General features: G+C 41.8%; 1 protein-coding gene across 1 annotated transcript in view; it reads left to right on the forward strand.

Moving 5' to 3' along the window:
• The window catches only part of ENPP6 (ectonucleotide pyrophosphatase/phosphodiesterase 6), a 112529-nt gene that overhangs the window by 21402 nt on the left and 67798 nt on the right, over positions 1-23329 (forward strand). Inside the window, exon 2 of the mRNA XM_030191509.1 lies at positions 14702-14881. Coding sequence (XP_030047369.1) covers positions 14702-14881 — 180 coding nt within the window. The remainder of the gene's footprint in view (positions 1-14701; positions 14882-23329) is intronic.

Raw genomic sequence — 23329 nt, forward strand, 5'->3', positions numbered from 1 at the left:
AACTAAGAGAAGAAGTAACAAGACTAAGAAACACCTGAGACAACATTGAGGACTTCCAGCAAAGGGAAAGAATTTCTTGGGCAGACAGAGCACATCTGGAAGCAGGTCACCAAGTCCCATAATATCAATCCTCTAACTCCACCTTCTGTTCAACTAAAGAATTTGTTCACAGCCCTGGAGGTAGAAGAGCTAGAAACAGCTAAAAAAACAGGAGGAAACAATGACCAAAAATGCTATTACCGCCGGACAAATGGCCAAAAAAAAGTGAAAGGTAGTGGTGATTGGAGATTCACTTCTCAGGGGTACTGAAGCACCTATCTGCTGGCCAGACATGTTGTCCATGGAGGTGTGCTGTCTGCCTGGTGCCAAGATTCGCGATATTATGGAAAGATTGCCTAGACTCATCAAGCCTACAGACTCATCCATGTTGGCACAAATGATACAGCTAAATATCCTACTGAACATATCACATGATACTTCATGGCTTTGGATCAGAGGGTGAAGCATCTTGATGCGTAGGCGGTGTTGTCATCGATTCCCCATGTTGAAGGTAAAGCCCGAATGAGAGAAGCTCGCATCTTGGAGATAAATGCGTGGCTGCATGGTTGGTGTTGACGAGAGTGCTTTGGTTTCGTAGACCATGGGATAATTTTCCAAGAGGTACTGAGTGGTGATGGTGTCCATCTGTCAAGGAAGGGAAGGAGTGTCTTCAGCAACAGGCTGGCTAAAGTACTAAAGAGGGCTTTAAACTAAAATTGATGGGGATGGGTATAAAAGGCCACATAGCCATAATTAACCCCAAGGAAGGTAGAACATCTAATGCCTTTATAGAAGAGAAAAAAAAGAGTAAAGTCTTATACTAATGCCCGTAGTGTGGGAAAGAAACTTCCAGATCTTGAGGCTACAATGGTAAGCAGACTTGGATTTAGTGGCGGTCACGGAGATGTGATTCACGGACAACCATGACTGGAATGTTGCTATATCTGGCTATAATCCATTCAGGAAGGACAGAGTAGGAAGAAAGGGTGGAGGTGTGGCATTATATGCTAAGAATGATATTCAAGTGACGGAACTGCAGGACATGTAGGGTAAAGAAGAAGCACTGTGGGTTAAACTGGAAGAGGGAAAGGGAAATGTATCTATATTGGAGTGATATACAGATCACCCTCATAGTCGGAGGAAATGGACAGAGACTTAATTGAAGACATCCCCAAGATAGCTAGGAAAGGGGAAGTACTACTGATGGGAAACTTTAATATGCTTGATGTTGATTGGGGTGTCCCGGCCGCGGGGTCATCTAGAAGCAAAGAGATCTTAGGTTTCCTTCAGGAAGAATTGTTCCAGCAGTGGGTAATGGAACTAACTCAGGATGGAGCTATTCTGGACCTGGTGCTTATGAATGGAGAAAACGTTTCTGACGTCAAGGTGGCAGACCATTTGGCATCTAGTGACAATCGTATGGTGTGGTTCAATATTAAAACAGAAGAGAGGGCTCATTCGAGATTGAAGGTCCTGGATTTCAAAGGAACTAACTATGCCGAGATGGGGGAATTTCTCAAGGAACAGTTAGTAGGATGGGAACAGCTGAAGCATGTAGAACTGCAATGGACAAGACTGAAAGGAACTATATTAAAGGCAACTAACCTTTATGTTAGAAAATTACATAAAAGTAAGAGGAAAAGAAGGCTGCTCTGATACTTGAATGCAGTAGCTGAAAAGATAAGGGTAAGGAGGTTAGCCTAAATACATTATAAGACAACTCAGAAAGATGAAGACAGGAGAGAAGCTGGAAAAGCTATCAGGAAAGCGAAGTGGCAAATGGAGGAAAAGAAAGCTAACATGGTAAAACTAGGAGATAAGACCTTTTTCAGATATGTAAGTGACAAGAGGAAATGCCATAATAGCATTGTGAGGCTCAAAGCTGAGGGAGAGAAATATGTAGAAGATAAAGATAAAGCTGAACTGCTTAACAATTTTTTTAGCTCTGTGTTTACGGATGAAAGACCGGGGGTAGGGCTACAGAAAACAAAGGCTAAAGGGGATGGATGTATGGTAGACCAAGACCTGTTTACGGAGGACAGTGTTCGTGAGGGCTTGCCAAACTAAAAGTAGACAGAGCGATGGGGCCTGATGGGATACACCCAAGTGTACTCCAGGAACTTGGAGAAGTTCTGTTGGCTCCGCTGATGGACCTCTTCAATGCTTCCTTAGAAACTGGAGTGGTCCCGGTGGACTGGAGAAGGGCGGATGTGGTTCCTTTGCACAAGAGTGGAAGTAAGAAGGAGGTTGGGAATTACAGACCTGTCAGTCTGACATCGGTGGTGAGTAAGCTAATGGAAACGCTTCTAAAGAGGAGGATTGTGAGATTTCTTGAACTAAATGGAATACAGGACCCGAAGCAGCATGGCTTCACTAGAGGCAGTCGTGTCAGACGAATCTGACTGTCTTCTTCGACTGGGTGACCAAACAGCTGGACATGGGAGGGGCGTTTGATGTGGTACACTTGGATTTCAGCAAAGCCTTTGACACGGTTCTGCACAGGTGACTGATAAATAAATTGAGTGCCCTCAGTATAGGACCCAGAGAAACCGACTGGGTTAAAATTTTGTTGAATGGAAGGAGACAGAGGGTAGTGGTAGATGGAGCTTGCTCTGAAGAAAAGGATGTCATCAGTGGAGTACCGCAGGGATCGGTCCTAGGGCCGGCTCTTTTTAACATCTTTGTGAGCGATATTGCGGAAGGGCTGTCTGGTAAGGTTTGTCTCTCTCTCTCTCCTACTCCTGATGGGACCTGGGTGATTGTGTCCCGAGAGGAGCAGGAGAGAAAAAACTCTGGCGCTGGGACCCCCTTAGAGGCTGGGAAGGAGCAGGCAAAGGGCTTTGGGGTCTCTGGTTTGGCTGGTGGAAATTGAGCATGGATGATGTGAGGGAAAAAGCAGTCACAGGCCAGGCAATGCGGTGGAGAACAGTGCTGGAAAAAGGCTTCTGCTGGCAGGGCTTGGGGACTCCTGGCAGCCAAGGTATGTGGAGTTGTGGTTGGGGAAAGGGAAGTGGCCCCACCAATTTTCTCTCAGTAAATGCTTGATGAGCAAGAGAGCACAATTGAAAGTTGTTTCCCCCTGAAGCAGCAGTATGGCACTGAGAAACGGTGGACAACATCATGAAGATTGTTGCAGCTGCCAAGTTCAAACTAAGTAGCTGGATTATATTTATGTAAAGACTGAGATATTATGATAAAACATTTATAAGTAAAAAGATAACAAGGAAAAGAAAAACAATTTAACGATTTTGATGAAAAAAGGGGAAGATTTTTTAGCCAATGAACAATGTAGCAGGATCCTTTGAAATAATAACCTGCAATTTCTGAGGCTTTTTTCTTACCAATCGTTGTGATATGCAAAAGTAATCCTTGCTCTGAAAAGTAACTGAACACAGTTCTTATGAGTTTCATTTAATTTAAGCAACTCTACAGGCAATAATTATGTGGCTTAATATAAATCACAGACAATGGCGAAGGTTGAATAATTGTTCAGTTTATTTGTGTTATAACTTTTGTGATGCCACATGTGTTATTTCCTTTGAACTAGGGTTGCATCTGAATAAAAATTTTAATTGTGATTAATCGTGTGATTAAAGGTATGTTGTTTATTTTTCCCCCCACTGCAGGTCCTTGTGACTTTGGGCAAATAACTTACCCCCAGATTCTATATAGTGTGACTGAAATTGCGCGCGCAAATCCGGTCATATTCTGAATTTGTGCATGCAATTTAATTACTTAAGCCAATCAGCACTAATAATTGTCACTTAACAGGCAGTTATTGATACGAATTGCATCATCAATTAGAATTTATGCACCCAACTTGCTAGGCATATTCTGTAAAGTGGAGCATATAAATTCTAATGCATGCTGTCAAAAAAGGGGGCATGACCATGGGTGAGGAATGGACAGACAGTGGGCATTCTAAAAATCTTCATGCGTGGTTATAAAATACACTTACTCTCACCTAATTTAGGCACCAGTATTTACACCAAGTTTTACTTGGCATAAATGGCCACACCTTTGCCTAACTTTAGGCATAGTTTATGGAATACACCTAGGCATATTTTTTCAGTGCTGAATTTTAAGGCGCCCTATATAGAATCTAGCCCTTAACCCTCCATTGCCCAGAGTCACAAGAAGTGACAGCGGGGAAAATAAATAAATAAATAACATACCTTTAATCAAGTGATTAATAACGATTATAAATTTTAATCAAAATGCAGCCCTAAATAAAGAATAAAAAGTAATGAAAAGTTCCAAAAATCAATGAAATCAGTATTGTTTAAGAAGGCTTATTCCCCAGGTTTAACTTAACTTGAATTAACTATAAATTTAGATCCAAGGACAACAATTACCTGTTATTATCTGTTGCCTTTTTGTTGTTTAATTGTTATTTTTATATCTTATTCTCAATTTGTATAATTGTTCTTCTTCCACTGTAGCATTACTACAGATTTATGTAAGCCACTTTGAGCCTGCTATCAGTGGGAAAATGTGGGATATAAATGTAATAATAATAACAACAACAATAAGAAGAAGAAGAAATACAAAATACAAATTGAAAAATTACAAATTGAAGACTCTAAAACAGCATGCAGAATAGCTACAGTATAAACAGCCTTACAGTTTTCAGAGCCTGTTTCAGAAATGCAGCCCTATTTTGAACAGATAAAAATATTTAAACAAATAAAATTACCTCACTGGCTTTGAACTGTGCTAATTCATGCTGGGCTTGACTGCTTGAAATCCTAATACTGTACAATACCTAGAGAATGGAGTTGTAGAGATACATCACTGGACATTGTTTAGACATATCTACCCCTGTTTTGTAAAACTATGTAATTAAAAGTATCACTTTTTATCATTTTGAGGTCTTAATATTTGCAGCAGTCAGTACATTTCTCACTGAAGTTAAATGGCTTGTTATCTTGGCTCCTGCTAGATCTGTGACTCACAGTTCACTACTTCAGCTGTCTGGCACCTGCATCAGTAGTATATGCTTTCTGTGCATCTTAAATTTCCACATTCTTCTTTTAATTAAGAATTTCTGATTTCTTGAAGATTTGTTTTGTTGCATAAATGCAGAATTAGAAAAAAATGCTTGCTAAATTAGGTTTTTAGATATAGTGCTATATAGCCAGAAGCCCACAGACCTTTATAGTTTCACAAACTTAGAATGATAAGTTTGCTTGGAATTCATCTATGAATTGTTTCACTTCAGTTTGTATGTTCAGAGAAATGACCAAAGATTAACAACATCTTTATGTAACTGACAAGACCACTTAGATTCATCATGAAATAAAGTGAGGACGTTTCTATAAGGGAGTTTCTTTTGGGTGCAAAGCAGGCTTCCCAAACCTGTCCTGGGAAACCCTCAGCCAGTCCAGTTTCAGGATATCCACAATGAATATTCATTGATAAATCTGCATACAAATTTAGCTCAAGCATATTCTTTATGGATATCCTGAAAACTCAACTGGCTATGGGGTCCCCAGGACAGGTTTGGGAAGCCCTGGTGTAGAGTTATTGTGAATAACACATATCGCTCATTCCCATTAGGTCATCCTTCTAGGTGATTCCACAAGGCGCAAAAGGAGACAAGGCTCTGGCTCTCCAGGTTCCTGGAGGAAGAATGGCAAATTACTTTACTTTTCTTCTCCACTGAAGTGCTTCCAGGAAAGATCCAGGCAGAGTTCTCATCTTAACACATAATGGATAGAGACACGCATTGATTTTGCCTCTACCAGCTTTGATACTATGTCTGAACAGATATTTGTTAGCTTCATCTGTGGGAGAACAGGATTTCAAAGATTACTTCTGGGGTTCTAAAGGAGAAAGAGACTCAGAGGAAGTTACGGGAAGACTAGATTTCTCTGCGCCTATACTTAAGAACATAAGAACAGCCATACTGGGTCAGACCAATAGTAAATCTAGCCCAGTATCCTGCTTCCAGCAGTGGCCAATCCAGGCTACAAGTTCCTGGCAGAAATCCAATTAGTAGCACCATTCCATGCTACCAATCCCAGGGCAAGCAGTGGCTTCCTCCATGTCCATCTCAATAACAGACTATGGAATTTTCCTCCAGGAGCTTGTCCAAACCTTTTTTAAACTCATTGCCATTATCACATCCTCTGGCAATGAGTTACAGAGCTTAAATATTCTTTAAGTGAACAAAATATTTCCTCCTATTTGTTTTAAAAGTATTTCCATGCAATTTCATTGTGTCCCCTGGTCTTTGTACTTTTTGAATGAGTGAAAAAGCAATTCACCTCCACCTGCTCCACACCACTTCGGATTTTGTAGACCTCAATCATATTCCCCCTCAGCTGTCTCTTTTCCAAGCTGAAGAGTCTAACCTCTTTAACCTTTCCTCATATGGGAGCAGTTCCATCCCCTCTATCATTTTGGCCGCTCTTCTTTGAACCATTTCTAATTCCGCTATCTTTTTTGAGATACGACAACTAGAATTCTTTCCGAGCACTCTACCAAAACCCTCATCCACACCCTTGTCACCTCTCGTTTAGACTACTGCAATCTGCTTCTTGCTGGCCTCCCACTTAGTCACCTCTCCCCTCTCCAGTCGGTTCAAAACTCTGCTGCCCGTCTCATCTTCCGCCAGGGTCGCTTTACTCATACTACCCCTCTCCTCAAGATCCTTCACTGGCTCCCTATCCGTTTTCGTATCCTGTTCAAACTTCTTCTACTAACCTATAAATGTATTCACTCTGCTGCTCCCCAGTATCTCTCCACACTCGTCCTTCCCTACATCCCTTCCCGTGCACTCCGCTCCATGGATAAATCCTTCTTATCTGTTCCCTTCTCCACTACTGCCAACTCCAGACTTCACGCCTTCTGTCTCGCTGCACCCTACGCCTGGAATAAACTTCCTGAGCCCCTACGTCTTGCCCCATCCTTGGCCACCTTTAAATCTAGACTGAAAGCCCAACTCTTTAACACTGCTTTTGACTTGTAACCACTCGCCTCCACCTACCCTCCTCTCTTCCTTCCCGTTCACATTAATTGATTTGATTTGCCTACTTTATTTATTTTTTGTCTATTAGATTGTAAGCTCTTTGAGCAGGGACTGTCTTTCTTCTATGTTTGACCAGCGCTGCGTATGCCTTGTAGCGCTATAGAAATGCTAAATAGTAGTAGTAGTAGAATTGAACACAATACTCAAGGTGAGGTTGCATCATGGAGCGATACAGAGGCATTACAATATTTTTAATCTAAATTTGCATCCCTATAGTAATAATTCCTAGCACCCTGTTTGCTTTTTTGGCCACTGCCACACACTAGGCAGAAGATTTCAGCTTATTGTCTACAATGACACCTAGGTCTTTTTCTTGAGTGCTGACTGCTAAAGTGGATCCTAGCTTCAGATAACTATGATTATTTAGAAGCTGTACTTTTTGATTTCTTTTCTCTTTTTTGAATGTTTGAAATGATGCACTCGTTTCTTCTTTTGGACTGTTGAATTCTAAACAGGGCAGGATTAATCTTTAAGTAGCCTAGTGGTTAGTGCAGTAGACTTTGATCCTGAGTTCAATTCCCACTGCAGCTCCTTGTGACTCTGGGCAAGTCACTTAACCCTCCATTGCCCCTGGTACAAATAAGTACCTGAATATACTATGTAAACTGCTTTGAAAGTAGTTGCAAAAACCACAGAAAGGCGGCATCGGCGGTCGGTGGCCCAACTGTTTGGGGAGGCTAAAAGGGGTGGGGGTTAGAGGTGGAGCCAGGGGTGGAGCTTAAATCCATAATTGTCTGATAACACACAGAAAAAATAAATAAATAAAAATAAGTCACAATTAATACCTTTTATTAAATATAGATATTAGATATGTATCATATGTCAAAGAATAAAGTGGTTGCTCAAAGCATATACTAACCACAATCGCTCAACTGCAAAACACTATGCACAAATTTGTGCAAAAACACACTCAGAACCTTACTGTACCATAAATATTACACTGGACAGAACCTAATACACCAATATACCACCCATACGGAAAATGCAGACCGTCAACAATATGAAACAAGGGATCATATCATCACAATTCTCATGTAGAGCCACAAAACACTCTAATTTATGTTTAATGTGGGATAAAATGCCATACATAAGTAAATAAATAAATATAAACTTTTAATGTTGAGCACCTGATTCTCAAAGTGGACATATTCCAAACACTATAATGAAAATAAAATGATCTTTTCTACCTTTGTTGTCTGGTGACTTTGTTTTTCTGATCATTCTGGCCCAGTATCTGATTCTGCTGCTATCCGTCGGCCCGGAGGACTTTCTAGCAAAGTCCACATCAAAATCAAAAAATGTCCCCCGTCGCGCGGGTGGATGCAGTGCGCATGCGCGCGTCCGTTTTCCCGCCCGCCGCGAGGGCACATTCCTCAGTTAATTTTCAAGAATTAGAGGAATACAACTCCAAAGGGGAGGTGGGAGGGTTGTGAGAATATATTGCCTGCTGTCTTCGGAGAACACCTGTTACAGGTAAGTAACTACTCTTTCTCCAAAGACAAGCAGGCCAATATTCTCACATATGGGTGACGTCACGTCGGCCCGGCTGTCCTCTTAACTCCGTTTCCAGGGCTTCCTTTCCATTTCTTTCTTTCCTTTCCTCCTTTCTTCTTCATTTCTGGTCCTCAGCTTCTGCCTATTTTCTTCATCCATGTGCAGTTTTTCTCCTCTCATCTCCTTCCTCACTCTTCCCGCCCCTCTATCCATGTCCAGCATTTCTTCTCTCACCCCTCCTCTCCATCCACCCATGTCCAGTGACCCTTCTCTCCTCCTGCCCTGCATGCACCCATTATACCCAGCGACCCTTCTCTCCCCTCCATCCACAAATGCCCTGCGACTCCCTTCTCTCCCCTGCCACCCCTCCCGAGTTCTACGGTGAATTCTCCCTCCCTCCCTCCCTCCGGATCCGGTCCCGTCCCTCACGTTACCGACCTGACTCTTCGGAGCTCAGCTGTCAGCGCTAACTCTCCCCTGCTGGCGCTGCCAGCATTCGCGCTTCAAGATGGCCGCTGAGACTTACAGGGCGGCCTCCAAGACTTCAGCAGAAGTCTCGTGAGGCCGCCTCTAGAAGTCTCGGCGGCCATTTTTAAAGCGCGAATGCCGGCAGCGCCAGCGGGGGAGAGTTAGCGCTAACAGCTGAGCTCCGAAGAGTCAGGTTGGTAACGTGAGGGACGGGACCGGATCCGGAGGGAGGGGGAGGAGCCGGCTCGCTGCGGCTGAGGAGGCTTAGCCTCCCCAAGCCTTCGATACTGGGCACCTATGAAAGGCGGTATATCAGGTCCCATTTCCCTTTTCCTTTCCCTTTGATGGTCCCTATGTAAGCAAACATCAGCGCACTTCATTATAGAATACACTTAGCGAGTTGTGTGTGTAGGTTGTAATTAGTGCCAATTAGTGCTCATTATTGCTTGTTAAGTGATGTTATCAGCGCTTGTTAAATAATGCGTGTTACATAAGTACAAGTAATGCCACACTGGGAAAAGACCAAAGATCCATTGAGCCCAACATCCTGTCCATGACAGCGGCCAATCCAGGCCAAGGGCACCTGGCGAGCTTCCCAAATGTACAAACATTCTATACATGTTATTCCTGGAATTGTGGATTTTTCCCAAGTCCATTTAGTAGTGGTTTATGGACTTGTCCTTTAGGAAACCGTCTAACCCTTTTTTAAACTCTGCTAAGCTAACCGCCTTCACCACTGGGATAGTGCTGGGCAGACTTATACGGTCTGTGCCCTGAAGAGCACAGGTACAAATCAAAGTAGGGTATACACAAAAAATAGCACATATGAGTTATCTTGTTGGGCAGACTGGATGGACCGTGCAGGTCTTTTTCTGCCGTCATCTACCAAGTTACTATGTTACTATGTTACCACGTTCTCTGGCAACAAATTCCAGAGTTTAATTACGCGTTGGGGAAGAAAAAATTTCTACGATTTGTTTTAAATTTACTACACTGTAGTTTCATCGCATGCCCCCTAGTCCTAGTATTTTTGGAAAGCGTGAACAGATGCTTCACATCCACCTGTTCCACTCCACTCATTATTTTATATACCTCTATCATGTCTCCCCTTAGCCGTCTCTTCTCCAAGCTGAAAAGCCCTAGCCTCCTTAGTCTTTCTTCATAGGGAAGTCGTCCCATCCCCGCTATCATTTTAGTCGCCCTTCGCTACACCTTTTCCAATTCTACTATATCTTTCTTGAGATGCGGCGACCAGAATTGAACACAGTACTCAAGGTGCGGTCGCACCATGGAGCGATACAATGGTATTATAACATCCTCACACCTGTTTTCCATACCTTTCCTAATGATACCCAACATTCTATTTGCTTTCCTAGCCGCAGCAGCACACTGAGCAGAAGGTTTCAGTGTATTATCGACGACGACACCCAGATCCCTTTCTTGGTCCGTAACTCCTAATGTGGAACCTTGCATGACGTAGCTATAATTCGGGTTCTTTTTTCCCAAATGCATCACCTTGCACTTGCTCACATTAAACGTCATCTGCCATTTAGCTGCCCAGTCTCCCAGTCTTGTAAGGTCCTTCTGTAATTTTTCACAATCCTGTGGTGAGTTAACGACTTTGAATAACTTTGTGTTATCAGCAAATTTAATTACCTCGCTAGTTACTCCTATCTCTAAATCTCTAAATCCCGCGGGAGGTGGTGGACATGAAAACGGTAACGGAATTCAAACATGCGTGGGATAGGCATAAAGGAATCCTGTGCAGAAGGAATGGATCCACAGAAGCTTAGCTGAAATTGGGTGGCAGGGGGAAGAGGGGTTGTTGGTTGAGAGGCTAGGATGGGGGAGGGCAGACTTATACGGGGTCTGTGCCAGAGCCGGTGATGGGAGGCGGGACTGGTGGTTGGGAGGCGGGAAATACTGCTGGACAGACTTATACGGTCTGTGCCCTGAAAAAGACAGGTACAAATCAAGGTAAGGTATACACATGTGAGTTTATCGTGGGCAGACTAGATGGACCGTGCAGGTCTTTTTCTGCCGTCATCTACTATGTTACTATGTTACTATGTATTTATAAATATGTTAAAAAGCAACGGTCCTAGCACAGACCCCTGAGGAACCCCACTAACTACCCTTCTCCATTATGAATACTGCCCATTTAACCCCACTCTCTGTTTCCTATCCTTCAACCAGTTTTTAGTCCACAATAGGACATTTCCTCCAATCCCATGACTCTCCAATTTCCTCTGTAGCCTTTCATGAGGTACTTTGTCAAACGCCTTTTGAAAATCCAGATACACAATAACAACTGGCTCCCCTTTTCCCAGTAATGCCATACTGGGAAAAGACCAAAGGCCCATCAAGCCCAACATCTTGTCCCCGACAGTGGCCAATCCAGGTCAAGGGCACCTGGCAGCTTCCCAAACGTACAAACATTCTATACATGTTATTCCCGAAATTGTGGATTTTTCCAAGTCCATTTAGTAGTGGTCTATGGACTTGTCCTTTAGGAAACTGACCAAACCCTTTTAAAACTCTGCCAAGCTAACCGCCTTCACCACGTTCTCCGGCAATGAATTCCAGAGTTTAATTATGCATTGGGTGAAGAAACATTTCCTCCTATTTGTTTTAAATGTACTACACTGTAGTTTCATCGCATGTCCCCTGTCCTACTATTTTTGGAAAACATGAACAGACGCTTCACATCCACCTGTTCCACTCCACTCATTATTTTATATACCTCTATCATGTCTCCCCTCAGCCGCTTGATTTTGGCGTAGATCTCTAGGCACATTTATAGGCACGCTATACAGAATCTGGGAATTACTGGCTAACCAGCATGATATAACTGGTTAGCTGCGAATATTCAGTGCATCGCTGCCTAAGTTTGGCGGCCAAATTGGGCTACACAAATAGCAGCCCTATCTTTGGCCACTATAAACTTAACCGGCCAATGCTGAATATTGACATGGCTGGTTAAGTTTAAACCGGTCAAAAAAACTGGATATTCAATGCCAGTCACTGGAAATGGCCAGGCACTGAATATCCCAGCTCAACGCCGATTTCTGGACTTAGATCTGCCTCCTGCGGGCTGAATGTCAGCCAGATAGTATTCTATAAGTTGCCTGCATTGCTAGGTGAAATGTTAATGACGTATTTATTTATTAGGATTTATTTACCGCCTTTTTGAAGGAATTCACTCAAGGCAGTGTACAGTAAGAATAGATCAAACATGAGCAGTAGGCAATTAGAGCAGTAAAAATATTTGAACAACAATACAAAGTATGGCATGGTATACTGCTTGCAATGACAACAAATATGTACTAGAACATTATAATTGGTAGTGAAGGGTAAGGCAAAGTTGTAACATATAGATGAGTAAGAAAGTAGGAAGAATTAGAAAGTAAGGCGATTGATTTGAAGAAAGTTGCACGTGAGGTCAGAGAGATGGTTAAATATTATCTCAGCTAGGATAGGAGTGGATAAACATGTACCGCTGCAGTATGTGCAGCCCGAGTCAATCCTTGTGTGTGTGAGTGAGACTAACAAGTTAGTTACTTCTTCCGTTAAAGGCTTGGTTGAAGAGCCAAGCTTTCACCTGCTTCCTGAAGTAGAGGTAGTCTTGTGTTAAGCGGAGCCTTTCAGGCAATACATTCCAGACATGCTGATGCTCCTCCCATGGCAATGCTCCCTTGCAATTGTGTGTTGTGCGACTTCGGTGCACTTTTTATAGAATAGTGCCTAGCACTTACGTGCATAAATGCTAATTTGTGATGCCAATTTTAGGCACCCTTTATGGAATTGCCTTTCTTGTGTTTAGAACATACGACGCTGTGAATGTTTTATGTATACATGTGTATATGCATTCCTTCTTGACAGGATGAGTATGTATAGTGGCAACTGGGCCCGGTATTCGGACCATGGGAGTTAGCCGGGCTGACTCCTGCAGTCGGCGCTGAGCCCGGGTATTTGATGCCGGGCAGTTTCCATTGACTGGCATTGAATAACTGGGTGTTTTTTGGCCGGTTTTAACATAACCAGCCAAGCTGATACGTAGCGCTGGCTGGTTAAGTTGAAATCAGCCAAAGATAGGCCTGCTAATTCGGCAGCTGAATTTGGCTGCCAAACTTAGCCAGTGATGCCCTGAATATTAGTGGATAGGCAGTTATATCACACGGGATAGCCAGTTATATACACGATTTAACTGGTCATCCGCTAACCCCCAGATTCTATATCGTGTGCTTAGAGATTTTTGAACCGAAATTGGCACAGATTCTATAACAATGTGCATAACTTAACAAGCTTAACAAGCTAATGAGCGCTGATATTAGCACTTAACAAGCAATAATGAGCCCTAAATGGCACTGATTAGAATTTAGGTGCACAACCCGCTAAGTGTATTTTGAATTGATTTGTTCCGAATTTCTAACGTACGCAGGCAAAAAGAGGCATGGTTATGGGTGTTTCATGGGCGTTCTGAAATTTACATGCCTAGTTATAGAATATGGCTCAATGCGCCTATATCTTTGTGCTGGGATTTATGCCACATTTCCATTGGTGCAAATGGATGCGCATACATAGTAAACATAGTAGATGACGGCAGAAAAAGACCTGCATGGTCCATCCAGTCTGCCCAAGAAGATAAATTCATATGTGCTACTTTTTTATTTGTACTGTCCTCTTCAGTGCACAGACCTTATAAGTCTGGCCAGCCCTATCCCCGCCTCCCAACCACCAGCTCTGGCACAGACCCTATAAGTCTGCCCAGCACTATCCCCGCCTCCCAACTACCAGTCCTGCCTCCCACCACCAGCTCTGGCACAGACCGTATAAGTCTGCCCAGCACTATCTCTGCCTCCCACCACCGGCTCTAGCACAGACCGTATAAGTCTGCCCAGCACTATCCCCGCCGCCCAACCACCAGCCCCGGCACAGACCGTATAAGTCTGCCCAGCACTAGCCCCGCCTCCCAACCACCAGCTCTGCCACCCATTCTAGGCTAAGCTTCTGAGGATCCCTTCCTTCTGCACAGGATTCCTTTATGTTTATCCCACGCATAGATTTAGGCACGGAAATAACTATGCGTATTCTATAATCGGTACCTAAATATAGGTGCATTATAGCATACACTTAGTCAGCACTGATTTCTTTGCCAATTTTATAGGCACCGTATATAGAATCTCCCCCTAAGCGCTAACCGGCAATATTTAATGGGAGAAAAATGATGATCTCCTGCTGAATATCGCTGGATAGTTGGTTACGTGCCATTTAAATGGCCAGGAGCTGTTCTTGGCTGGTTAAATGTTTTAAAATATCGGGTAGCTTAGGTATTGTTTCTCATGAGATGGCTTTGTGCAGCACTGTTTCAGGTAACACTTTGTATGTTAAATTTTATGATGTGTGTTTTAATATGGAACCTGCCTCAGTTTTAGGTGGGTTATACATTTTTAAAATAAATACAAAAATGTTATGGGTTCTTTTTAAAGTGAGAGTTCTTTTACTGAGCAACCTGGGCTTTGGCTTTAACTGAAGGCACTGCTGGGATGCTGAAAGCCTTTCATTTGACAACATCACTTGAAACCATTTTACTCTGTATCTTTCTATCACATTACTAAAGACTTTGTGATGAGAAAATGAGAACAAATGTTTTTTTTTTCATTGCAGGTCGCCATTGTGAAGTACATCAAATGGTTGGAAACTACATGTGGGACCAAAAGACAAATAAATCATTTGATATTGGTGCAAATGAAGACAGCTTGCTGCCTCTTTGGTGGGATGGGTCAGAACCTCTCTGGGTCACAATGGAAAAACTAAAAAGGAAGGTTTTTATGTACTACTGGCCTGGTTAGTATCTAGAAATGCAATGTAAGAACATCACAAACACTAATGTATCATTAGGTAATACCAAGCTGTTTCACGGCAGACTGAGGTTGAATACTACATATTTAGATTCAAACTGTACAGTATGATAACCAATAGCATGTCCTGATAGAAAACTGTGCCCTCCATGTAATGTTAAAAACTACTCAATGAATGTTCAGTTTTTATCCATTTAAAAGTAGTATTAATGCATTCATTTTGGAATTTTTTCAGTAGTCCGCACTTAATATTGAACTTCAGGGCACAGTTGTACCTCCTAATGACTAAAATACCGACATTTACCTGGGTAGTTTTATAAGGTGGTGCCTAGTTTTAGGTGATAACACAGGTAAATTTTAGTCATTAAGAGGTGTATTTTCAAAGCACTTTGACTTAGAAAGTTCCATAGTAACCTATGGAACTTTGTAAGTGCTTTGAAAATGAGCTCCTTACTCAAGCAGGTGGCCTCTCAAAAAATACTAACCAGTATAAAAATAGCCGCTTTGTCTGCATGGTGCATACTTTTACTATGGACATGTACATGGGCACAAGTATGCACAGGCCACACCTCAAACACAAGGTTATCGTTCCAAATAATCACAGCCCAAGACAGGCTTGCCTTCAGCCTGGACACACAATATATCAGTCTTCAAGATGTTTGCAGAAAGTCTTTTCCACTTCCTCTGGAGATATAAGCTTGAGGGCCACTGCTTCACTCAGCTTCTTCAAGGTACTATATATAGCCCAGCCATCTCCATGGGAGGATACCTCCTCTCAGTCTTCCTCCAGGAGACCAGGGTTTCACTCCTGAAGACCTATTGCCTCAGGGCCTCTGAACTACTCAACCCCAGGGCATTTAACCACCTCCCGGTCACTCCTCTGGCTCAGCTTCTGACATGGTAGGTTAGCACCATGTTCTCAGGGCCACCTGCAGTTATATCACTCACTCCCTCACATGTGGTTTCTACTAAAAATTGATTTTATATCTAAATTTTTAACTTGCTGTGGTTTTAAAATACCAGGTTTTCAAAATGTATAGTACAACTAATGTACTCCAATTCCTGTTTGGCAGTAAAGACTTTTTCTTAAGGCAAAAGAGAGACTTAAATCTTAGTGCAAAATAATTTTAAGAGACTACAAGGTGCACTTAATAAGGAAAACAGGATAAACATTTTAAACTTAAATTCTAATCATAAATTTTGAATATCAGCACTTAACTCCATAAGTGCCAACTCTGCCCCAGGACTGCTCTCAAATTAGCCAGTTTCGGCTTAGGAACTAAGGCCTTTTTAAAAATGGGGCAATATATGGCCGTGTGCTAATATTAAAAATAGCGCGTGACTATTTAATGCCTGAGCTCTTATTGTCACCTATTTACTTGGTGGTAAGGGCTCACATGCAACTAGTGTGGAAATCAGGCAACGTGTGGCAATGTGGCCGTGTTGCCAATTATCGCAGGGAACGCCCCCCGTGGTAGAAAATTATTTTCTACCGCAGGAAACTGCAAGCACCAACTTCAGAACTGCTGGCAGGTGCCTGTGCTACCCAGGTGGTAGGGTTGATTTGGCGCATGCTACCCGTGCAGTAGCCCTACAGTGGCTTAGTAAAAGGACCCCTAACTGTAACTGTAACCCCTATTGTAAGCTACATTGAGCCTGCAAAGAGGTGGGAAAATGTGAGATACAAATGCAATAAATAAATAAATAGATATTCAACAACACTATCCAATTAAGGGGCCCTTTTACTAAGCAGCGTAAGCATCTACGTGCACCCAACGTGCGCCAAAATGGAGTTACCACTCGGCTACCGCATAGATTTTACGGTAATTTCATTTTTGGCATGCATCTGGTATGTGCATCCAAAAAATAAAATTTTTATTTTCGGACGCGTGTATCGGACGCACGCCAAGTGGCATTTGATGTGCATAGGTCATTACCACCCGGTTACTACAATGGCTGGCGGTAAGGTCTCAGACCCAAAATGGACATGCGCCAATTTTGATTTTGCCACACGTCCATTTTTGGCAAAAATAAAAAAAGGCCTTTTTTGTAGGCGTGCTGAAAAATGGATCTGTGTGCGCCCAAAACACACGCTTACACTACCACAGGCCATTTTTCAGCAAACCTTAGTAAAAGGACCCCTGGGCACCACTGAATATCTGTAGCTAGCCCCAGACAAGCAATTTAAACTGCCAGGAGAGCTTAAATCGCTTTGAATTTCGGGCCCTTAGATTTTTACTGAGCCAAGGTCTCTCAGTTATAGATAAATCAATAAATCAGTTCTATGTCTACAATACCAGTATATTTCTATGAGAGTGCTATCTTAGTACTAGTGTTGCAAAAGTTTAAGCTTGTTGGACACATCATTGAGAACGCGGGTATATGGAAGCTCAGGGCTAAAAGTTTGTTTCAGGAGTTTTGTACCCTCTAGCATCAATTCTAGAGATTTTAAAAAAAGAATGTCTCAGCCTTTTCCCATTTTATAGCCTGGTGATTGGGAAAATCCACTTCTTATTTCCAGGATAAGCAGCATAAAATGTACTGTTTTGGCATCTTGCCAGGTACTTGTGTCCTGGATTGCCCACTGTTGGAAACAGGATGCTGAGCTTGATGGACTTTCGGTCTGTCCCAGTGTGGCATACTTATGCACATGATTTATGGCATATAGATAATACAGTGGCTGCTCATTTGCAAAGTCTAGACAGAATTATGTTAAGTAAAATGCTGTACTATCTATGATAAACACTACCTTAAGCAAACAAATACCCCCTTTTCTCCCAAGAGTTCCTTTCTATCTAATCCCTGAAAAGACATTTTACAGGCCTCTAAACAGAGTCTGGAAAATTGGGCTCTTATGACATTTTTAAGGTCAAGTTCTTAAATACTCAGAAATATCATTTGAAACCATCAGCAGTTCAAGTCTTTCATTGAAACGAATGACAGATAAAGATTTAGCACCAAATGTCAAATATGACATTAAGGAAGAAAAATATAGTTTCAGACTCTAACCCCCCCTGTTTACTAAGCCGACACAACCCATTCACTTTTGGGGTGTTCTACAGAGGTGTGCTAGCGTTTTTAGCATGCGCTGTGTAGATGCCTATAGGAAAGTTATGAGCGTCTACATGGTTAGCGCACACTCATTTTTAGCGTGCACTAAAAACGCTAAGGCACCTTTGTAAAAGACCCCCCAAAGTGAATGGGCTGTGTCAGTATTGTCACGCTGCTTAGTAAACGGGGGGGGGGGGGGGGGGGTAAATCTTTAAATTGCATTGTGACACTGAGTAACTTTGTGGACAAAACATTGCTGTTGCTAAATGCAACTGGGGGACTTATAAGTAATGCCATACTGAAACGCCCATCATGGGAAAAGTCATATTTAGAACGTATTAAATTCAAAGTGAAGTCTTCATGGAATTATTACAAGACCTGGCCAAAGGGACTTTGAGGCCATGTTGTTCATCCTTTGCTTCAAGGCAGGATCCATTCTATCTAAAGATATATACCTTTTTCATTGGAACCAACTCTGAAGGTGCAGTGGGCGCTGCTCATCAACCCCAATATTGAGCAGACCCATGCAGTGGGTACTGAACATCCCTAATATTGAGCAAATCCCTTCATTTGTGTCCAGGGAGAGGTAATTTGAATTGTGTTTTGAAATGTTGGCATCTGTGATCTTTGTCGCCCAATTGCTCCAGCCCTGCCACTCTTGTTCATTACCATTTGTTAAGAACATAAGAACAGCCATACTGTGTCACACCAATGGTCTATCTAGCCCAGTATCCTGTTTCCAACAGTGGCCAATCCAGGTCACAAGTACCTGGCATAAACCCAAAAAGTCTACAAATCCCAGGGCAAGCAGTGGCTTTCCCATGTCTGTCACAATTGCAGACTATGGACTTTCTCTCCAGGAATTTGTCCAAACCTTTTTTAAACCCAGATACACTAAACGCTGTTACCACATCCTCCGGCAAAGAGTTCTGGAGCTTAATTATTCATTGAGTGAAAACATATATCTTCCTATTTGTTTTAAAAGTATTTCCATGTAACTTCCTTGAGTGTCCCCTAGTCTTTGTACTTTTGGAATGAGTAAAAAAATCGATTCATTTCTATTCGCTACACCACTCAGGATTTTCTAGACCTCAATCTTATCTCCCTTCATCCATCTCATTTCCAAGCTGAAGAGCTCTAACCTCTTTAGCCTTTCCTCATACGAGAGGAGTTCCATCCCTTTTATCATTTTGGTCACTCTTCTTTGAACCTTTTCTAATTCTGCTATATCTTTTTTGAGATACGACAACCAGAACTGAATACAATATTCAAGGTGCGGATGCATCATGGAGCGATACAAAGGCATTATAGTATTTTTGGTCTTATTCACTATCCCTTTCCTAATAATTCTTTGTTGGTCAGGAGAAGACTTGATTGTGATTCAGGTCCATCTTGCAATTAAATTAAGTTTAAAATTTTCTCTCTTTAGATTTGTTTTCTAAAGATTTGAAAAAAAAAAACATTTGTTTATTGCCTATTAATCGAGAGATCTCTTGATCCCCCTTCCTTATTGTGGACTGGTATTGGTTTTTACTTAAATACATATATATATCTATGGAGCGCCATTAACAATATAAAGTTAAGGAAAAAACCTAAAATGATGCACCCCAAACTAATTTGTGTCTACCCAGGCAGAAGTTATCTTGTTTCACATTTAGGAAGGTTTTCAGTTGCTCAGGACTAAAGAAAAAACACATTTACTCCCACCAAATTTAACCAAACATTTACATGGATAAGATGACAAAAAGGATGCTCCAATATTTTTAGTCTCTTGTCTCATGGGTAGTAAAGCCGTTCTCTCTTGAGTTGACTGGTAACGCTTGGATATATCCAGATTTTTTGGCCATAAAACATAGTTAGTGCATTAGCAAAATACTTTCATCACATGATTCAAATCTTGTTCAAAGACAAACGATACCACTAAGGTGGCTCTTTCAGTAACTTTTGAAATTGATTCTTCAAATAGTGCTGACAAATTATTTAAATCCATTCCACCTTCCTTAAACTGCCCCTCTGGATTATTTCCTGTAGCACTGGTAGCATTTGGATATACTTTTAGAGGGAAAATTAAGAATTTCAGTCAAATATTTTTAAACAATTTTCCAAAAAGAATGCCAGGTGGTTTAGGAAAGTTCAGGGCATGGAGAATCAATCTCCTATTGTAGTTTTCAAGCTGCTCTATTTTCCTATGCAAAAACATCTTATATTAAACAGTTTTTACTTTAAAATCCTGAAGCACTTTAATATCTTCCTTAATTTGATGAAACTGATTGGCACATTCCACCTTCACAGTGTCTACAATTGTTGCTACTGAGAGCCAGAGTCACCACCGTGGAGGTCTCCGATATACCTTCGGTACCTTCGCTCACACCAACGGCAGGGATTCTCTCTGGCACTCTCTCCTCACAGACAGGGCCCAAGGCCATGCCTCCCGATTCCTGGGTGTCCATCAGTGGTGCCAGTGAAACTGTTGAACATGAGGGAGGGTTGGGATTTGGAGGGGATAATGAAACATTTGGCCCCAAAGCAAAGGATGCTCCTTCATCGACTTCCAAAGCAGGGACAACTCCATATTTACCTACGGGGATTCTGACAGCATAACGATCCAACCTCTGGTGAACTGGAGAGGATGTCTGAGCCTGCTGAGGGAAAGCTCTGACCATTTCCTTCGTCTTTGTATGTGGCATCATGAAGAAGAAATCCAAAGTTAAGAGGTAAAAACTCAGCTCAACTAGAGAGTTGCTTTATGCTGCCAGCTTGCCACTCCCCTCTCCCTGGTAATATTTCTTTTCTATATTTTTTCTTGAAATCTCCAATATTTCTATATTAAGTTTGTATTACTTGAATTATTTGTTATTAATTGTACTAAAAATAAAATTTAAAAAATCTCTATCATATCTCTTCTCTCTCACCTTTCTTTCAATGTATACATACTGAGACCTTTAAGTCTGTCCCCCCTATGCTTTACCGCAAGATCACTGACCATTTTAGTAGCTGCTCTCTAAGCTGACTTCATCCTTTTTATACCTTTTTGAAGGTGTGGTCTCCAGAATTGTACACAATATTCTAAAAGAGATCTCACCAGAGTCTTATGCAGGGGCATCATCACCTCCTTTTTCCTACTGGCCATTCCTCTTTCTATGCACCCAAACATCATTCTAGCTTTTGCCATCACTTTTCTATCTGTTTGGCCACCTTAAGATCATCACATATGATCACACCCAAGTCCCGCTCCTCTTTCAAGCACAAAATGCATAACCCTGCATTTTATAGGTTCTCTTTTTTTCAACGCCCAAGGTAAAATTTTACTCATATGCTGATGATATGTTCCTTCTGGTATTAGTAGATGACAATCCTACAATTGCCGTGTCCAGAGAATTCGATAGTATTACAAAGATTGAGATACATAGTAAGATCCATGGACAAGACACAATTGCTGTGGTTCTGCCATCCTATAAAATTTGTTCCCGAAGGTTAACTTTGCCAGATGGTGGTTCTCTTCCAGTTGAGAGGACCTCTAAAGTTCTGGGCTTCTTGTTGGACTCAGCATTATCTCTTGAGCCACAAGTTAATAACACTTTTTGTACCATCTTTCTAAAACTTTGCTCACTGTACAGAATTTGTTCTTTATTCACGATGGAGCATTTTAGTTTGTTTGTTCAGGCTGTTTCCTCCTCTGCCAGTAATACAGTTTTGAGGAACAGAAGTGTTAAAACTTGTATGTAATCCTGGTCTCATCACAGTTCGGGCACCAGCTAGCTTTTAATGGGTCAGGGGCAACTGAGACCAGGGCCACAAAGAAAGGAGGGGATGTCAAGTGCCTAAAAGCACTGCATTTTTTTTCTAGTCACACACACTGAGCTGGACGTAGGCTGGGGCCAGATAAAAATCTGGAAGGCCGTAGGGTTTAGAACTGGGGCTTTATTTCAGTTACTCAAAGTTCTCTCTCTCTCTTACCAGTCTGGGAGTAAACACATTTCATTCTTACTCAAAGAAAAGACTCTAGTCCAGAGTTTTATGCAAATAAACAGAACTTTACTGAAGATTCTGCAACAGGTAGTTAAAATCCTTCTTGAAGCAAACAGTCAATTTATAATCCAACTTGATATTTATTTATTGCACTTGTATCCCACATTTTCCCACCTGTTTGCAGGCTCAATGTGGCTTACAAATACCTGTAATGGAATTGCCATTTCAGGGTACAAAATACAATTGGTGTTACAAAGATAATAAGAATAACAAGGTTCACATGTCAATATAATCAAACAGTTATAGAACGGAGACAGTCATAGTCAAAGAGTCGTAGTGATATGTTGTGGTTAGTTATGGATTCTCGTGGTAAGCTTTAGTGAAGAGATAGGTTTTTAACGATTTGCAAAAGTTGGTTATTTCATTAATTGTTTTTAAGTATTTTGGTAGTGTATTCCACAACTGCGAGCTCATGTAAGAAAAGCTGGATGCATGTATTAGTTTGTATTTTAATCCCTTGCAACTGGGGAAGTGTAACTGAAGAAAAGCACGGGCAGATCTTTTGGCATTCCTGGGTGGGAGGTCCACTAGGTCGTGCATGTATGACGGGGCGTCTCTGTAAATGATTTTATGAACTATCGTTCAAATCTTGAACGTGACACGTTCTTTAAGAGGGAACCAATGTAACTTCTCTCTTAGGGGTTTTGTACTTTCATATTTTGTTTTTCCAAATATGAGTCTGGCTGCGGTGTTTTGGGCGGTTTGAAGTTTCTTGATAATCTGTTCTTTACATCCAGCGTAAAGTGCATTGCAGTAGTCCAGGTGACTTAGTACCATCGATTGTACCAGATTTCAGAAAATGGCCCTTGGGAAGTAAGGTTTTACTCTTTTGAGTTTCCACATGGAGTGGAACATTTTCTTAGTTGTATTCTTCACGTGGCTTTCAAGTGTGATGCAAACTTTAAATCCAGAGACACACTTAGGGATATGGTGTATCTTCTTAAATGCAAATTATAATCCTATAGTATGTACATATTTACAGCTCCTCCTGTCCATACTCATCCTTTCTGGGTGAAACAACCTAAGGTTGTGCCTGCAGCACTTATGCAGCAAGCAGATCTTCCTTTGGACCAGACTTCCCAGTCTGTCCACACTCTCCTCCTAGGTGTACCTCTCCGGGATACCACCTTTGGCTCCGAACAGCAATTCACTGTTCCTGCTCCCAGGCTGGGATCCACTATTTCCCATCTGGAGCACTCCTCCACCTCAGGGTTAATGCTTTACTGGCAGAAACCTCCACTCATCCAGGACTAAATTTTGGTCACATTAAGGGAAGGAAATCTTCAGACAGCCAATTTGTGTCGACAAGATACTTTTAACCTGTGTAACTATCTTTTTTTGTTGTTGTTTTATT

The sequence above is a fragment of the Microcaecilia unicolor genome, chromosome 2 (assembly GCF_901765095.1).
Source record: "Microcaecilia unicolor chromosome 2, aMicUni1.1, whole genome shotgun sequence".
Lineage (NCBI taxonomy): Eukaryota > Metazoa > Chordata > Amphibia > Gymnophiona > Siphonopidae > Microcaecilia > Microcaecilia unicolor.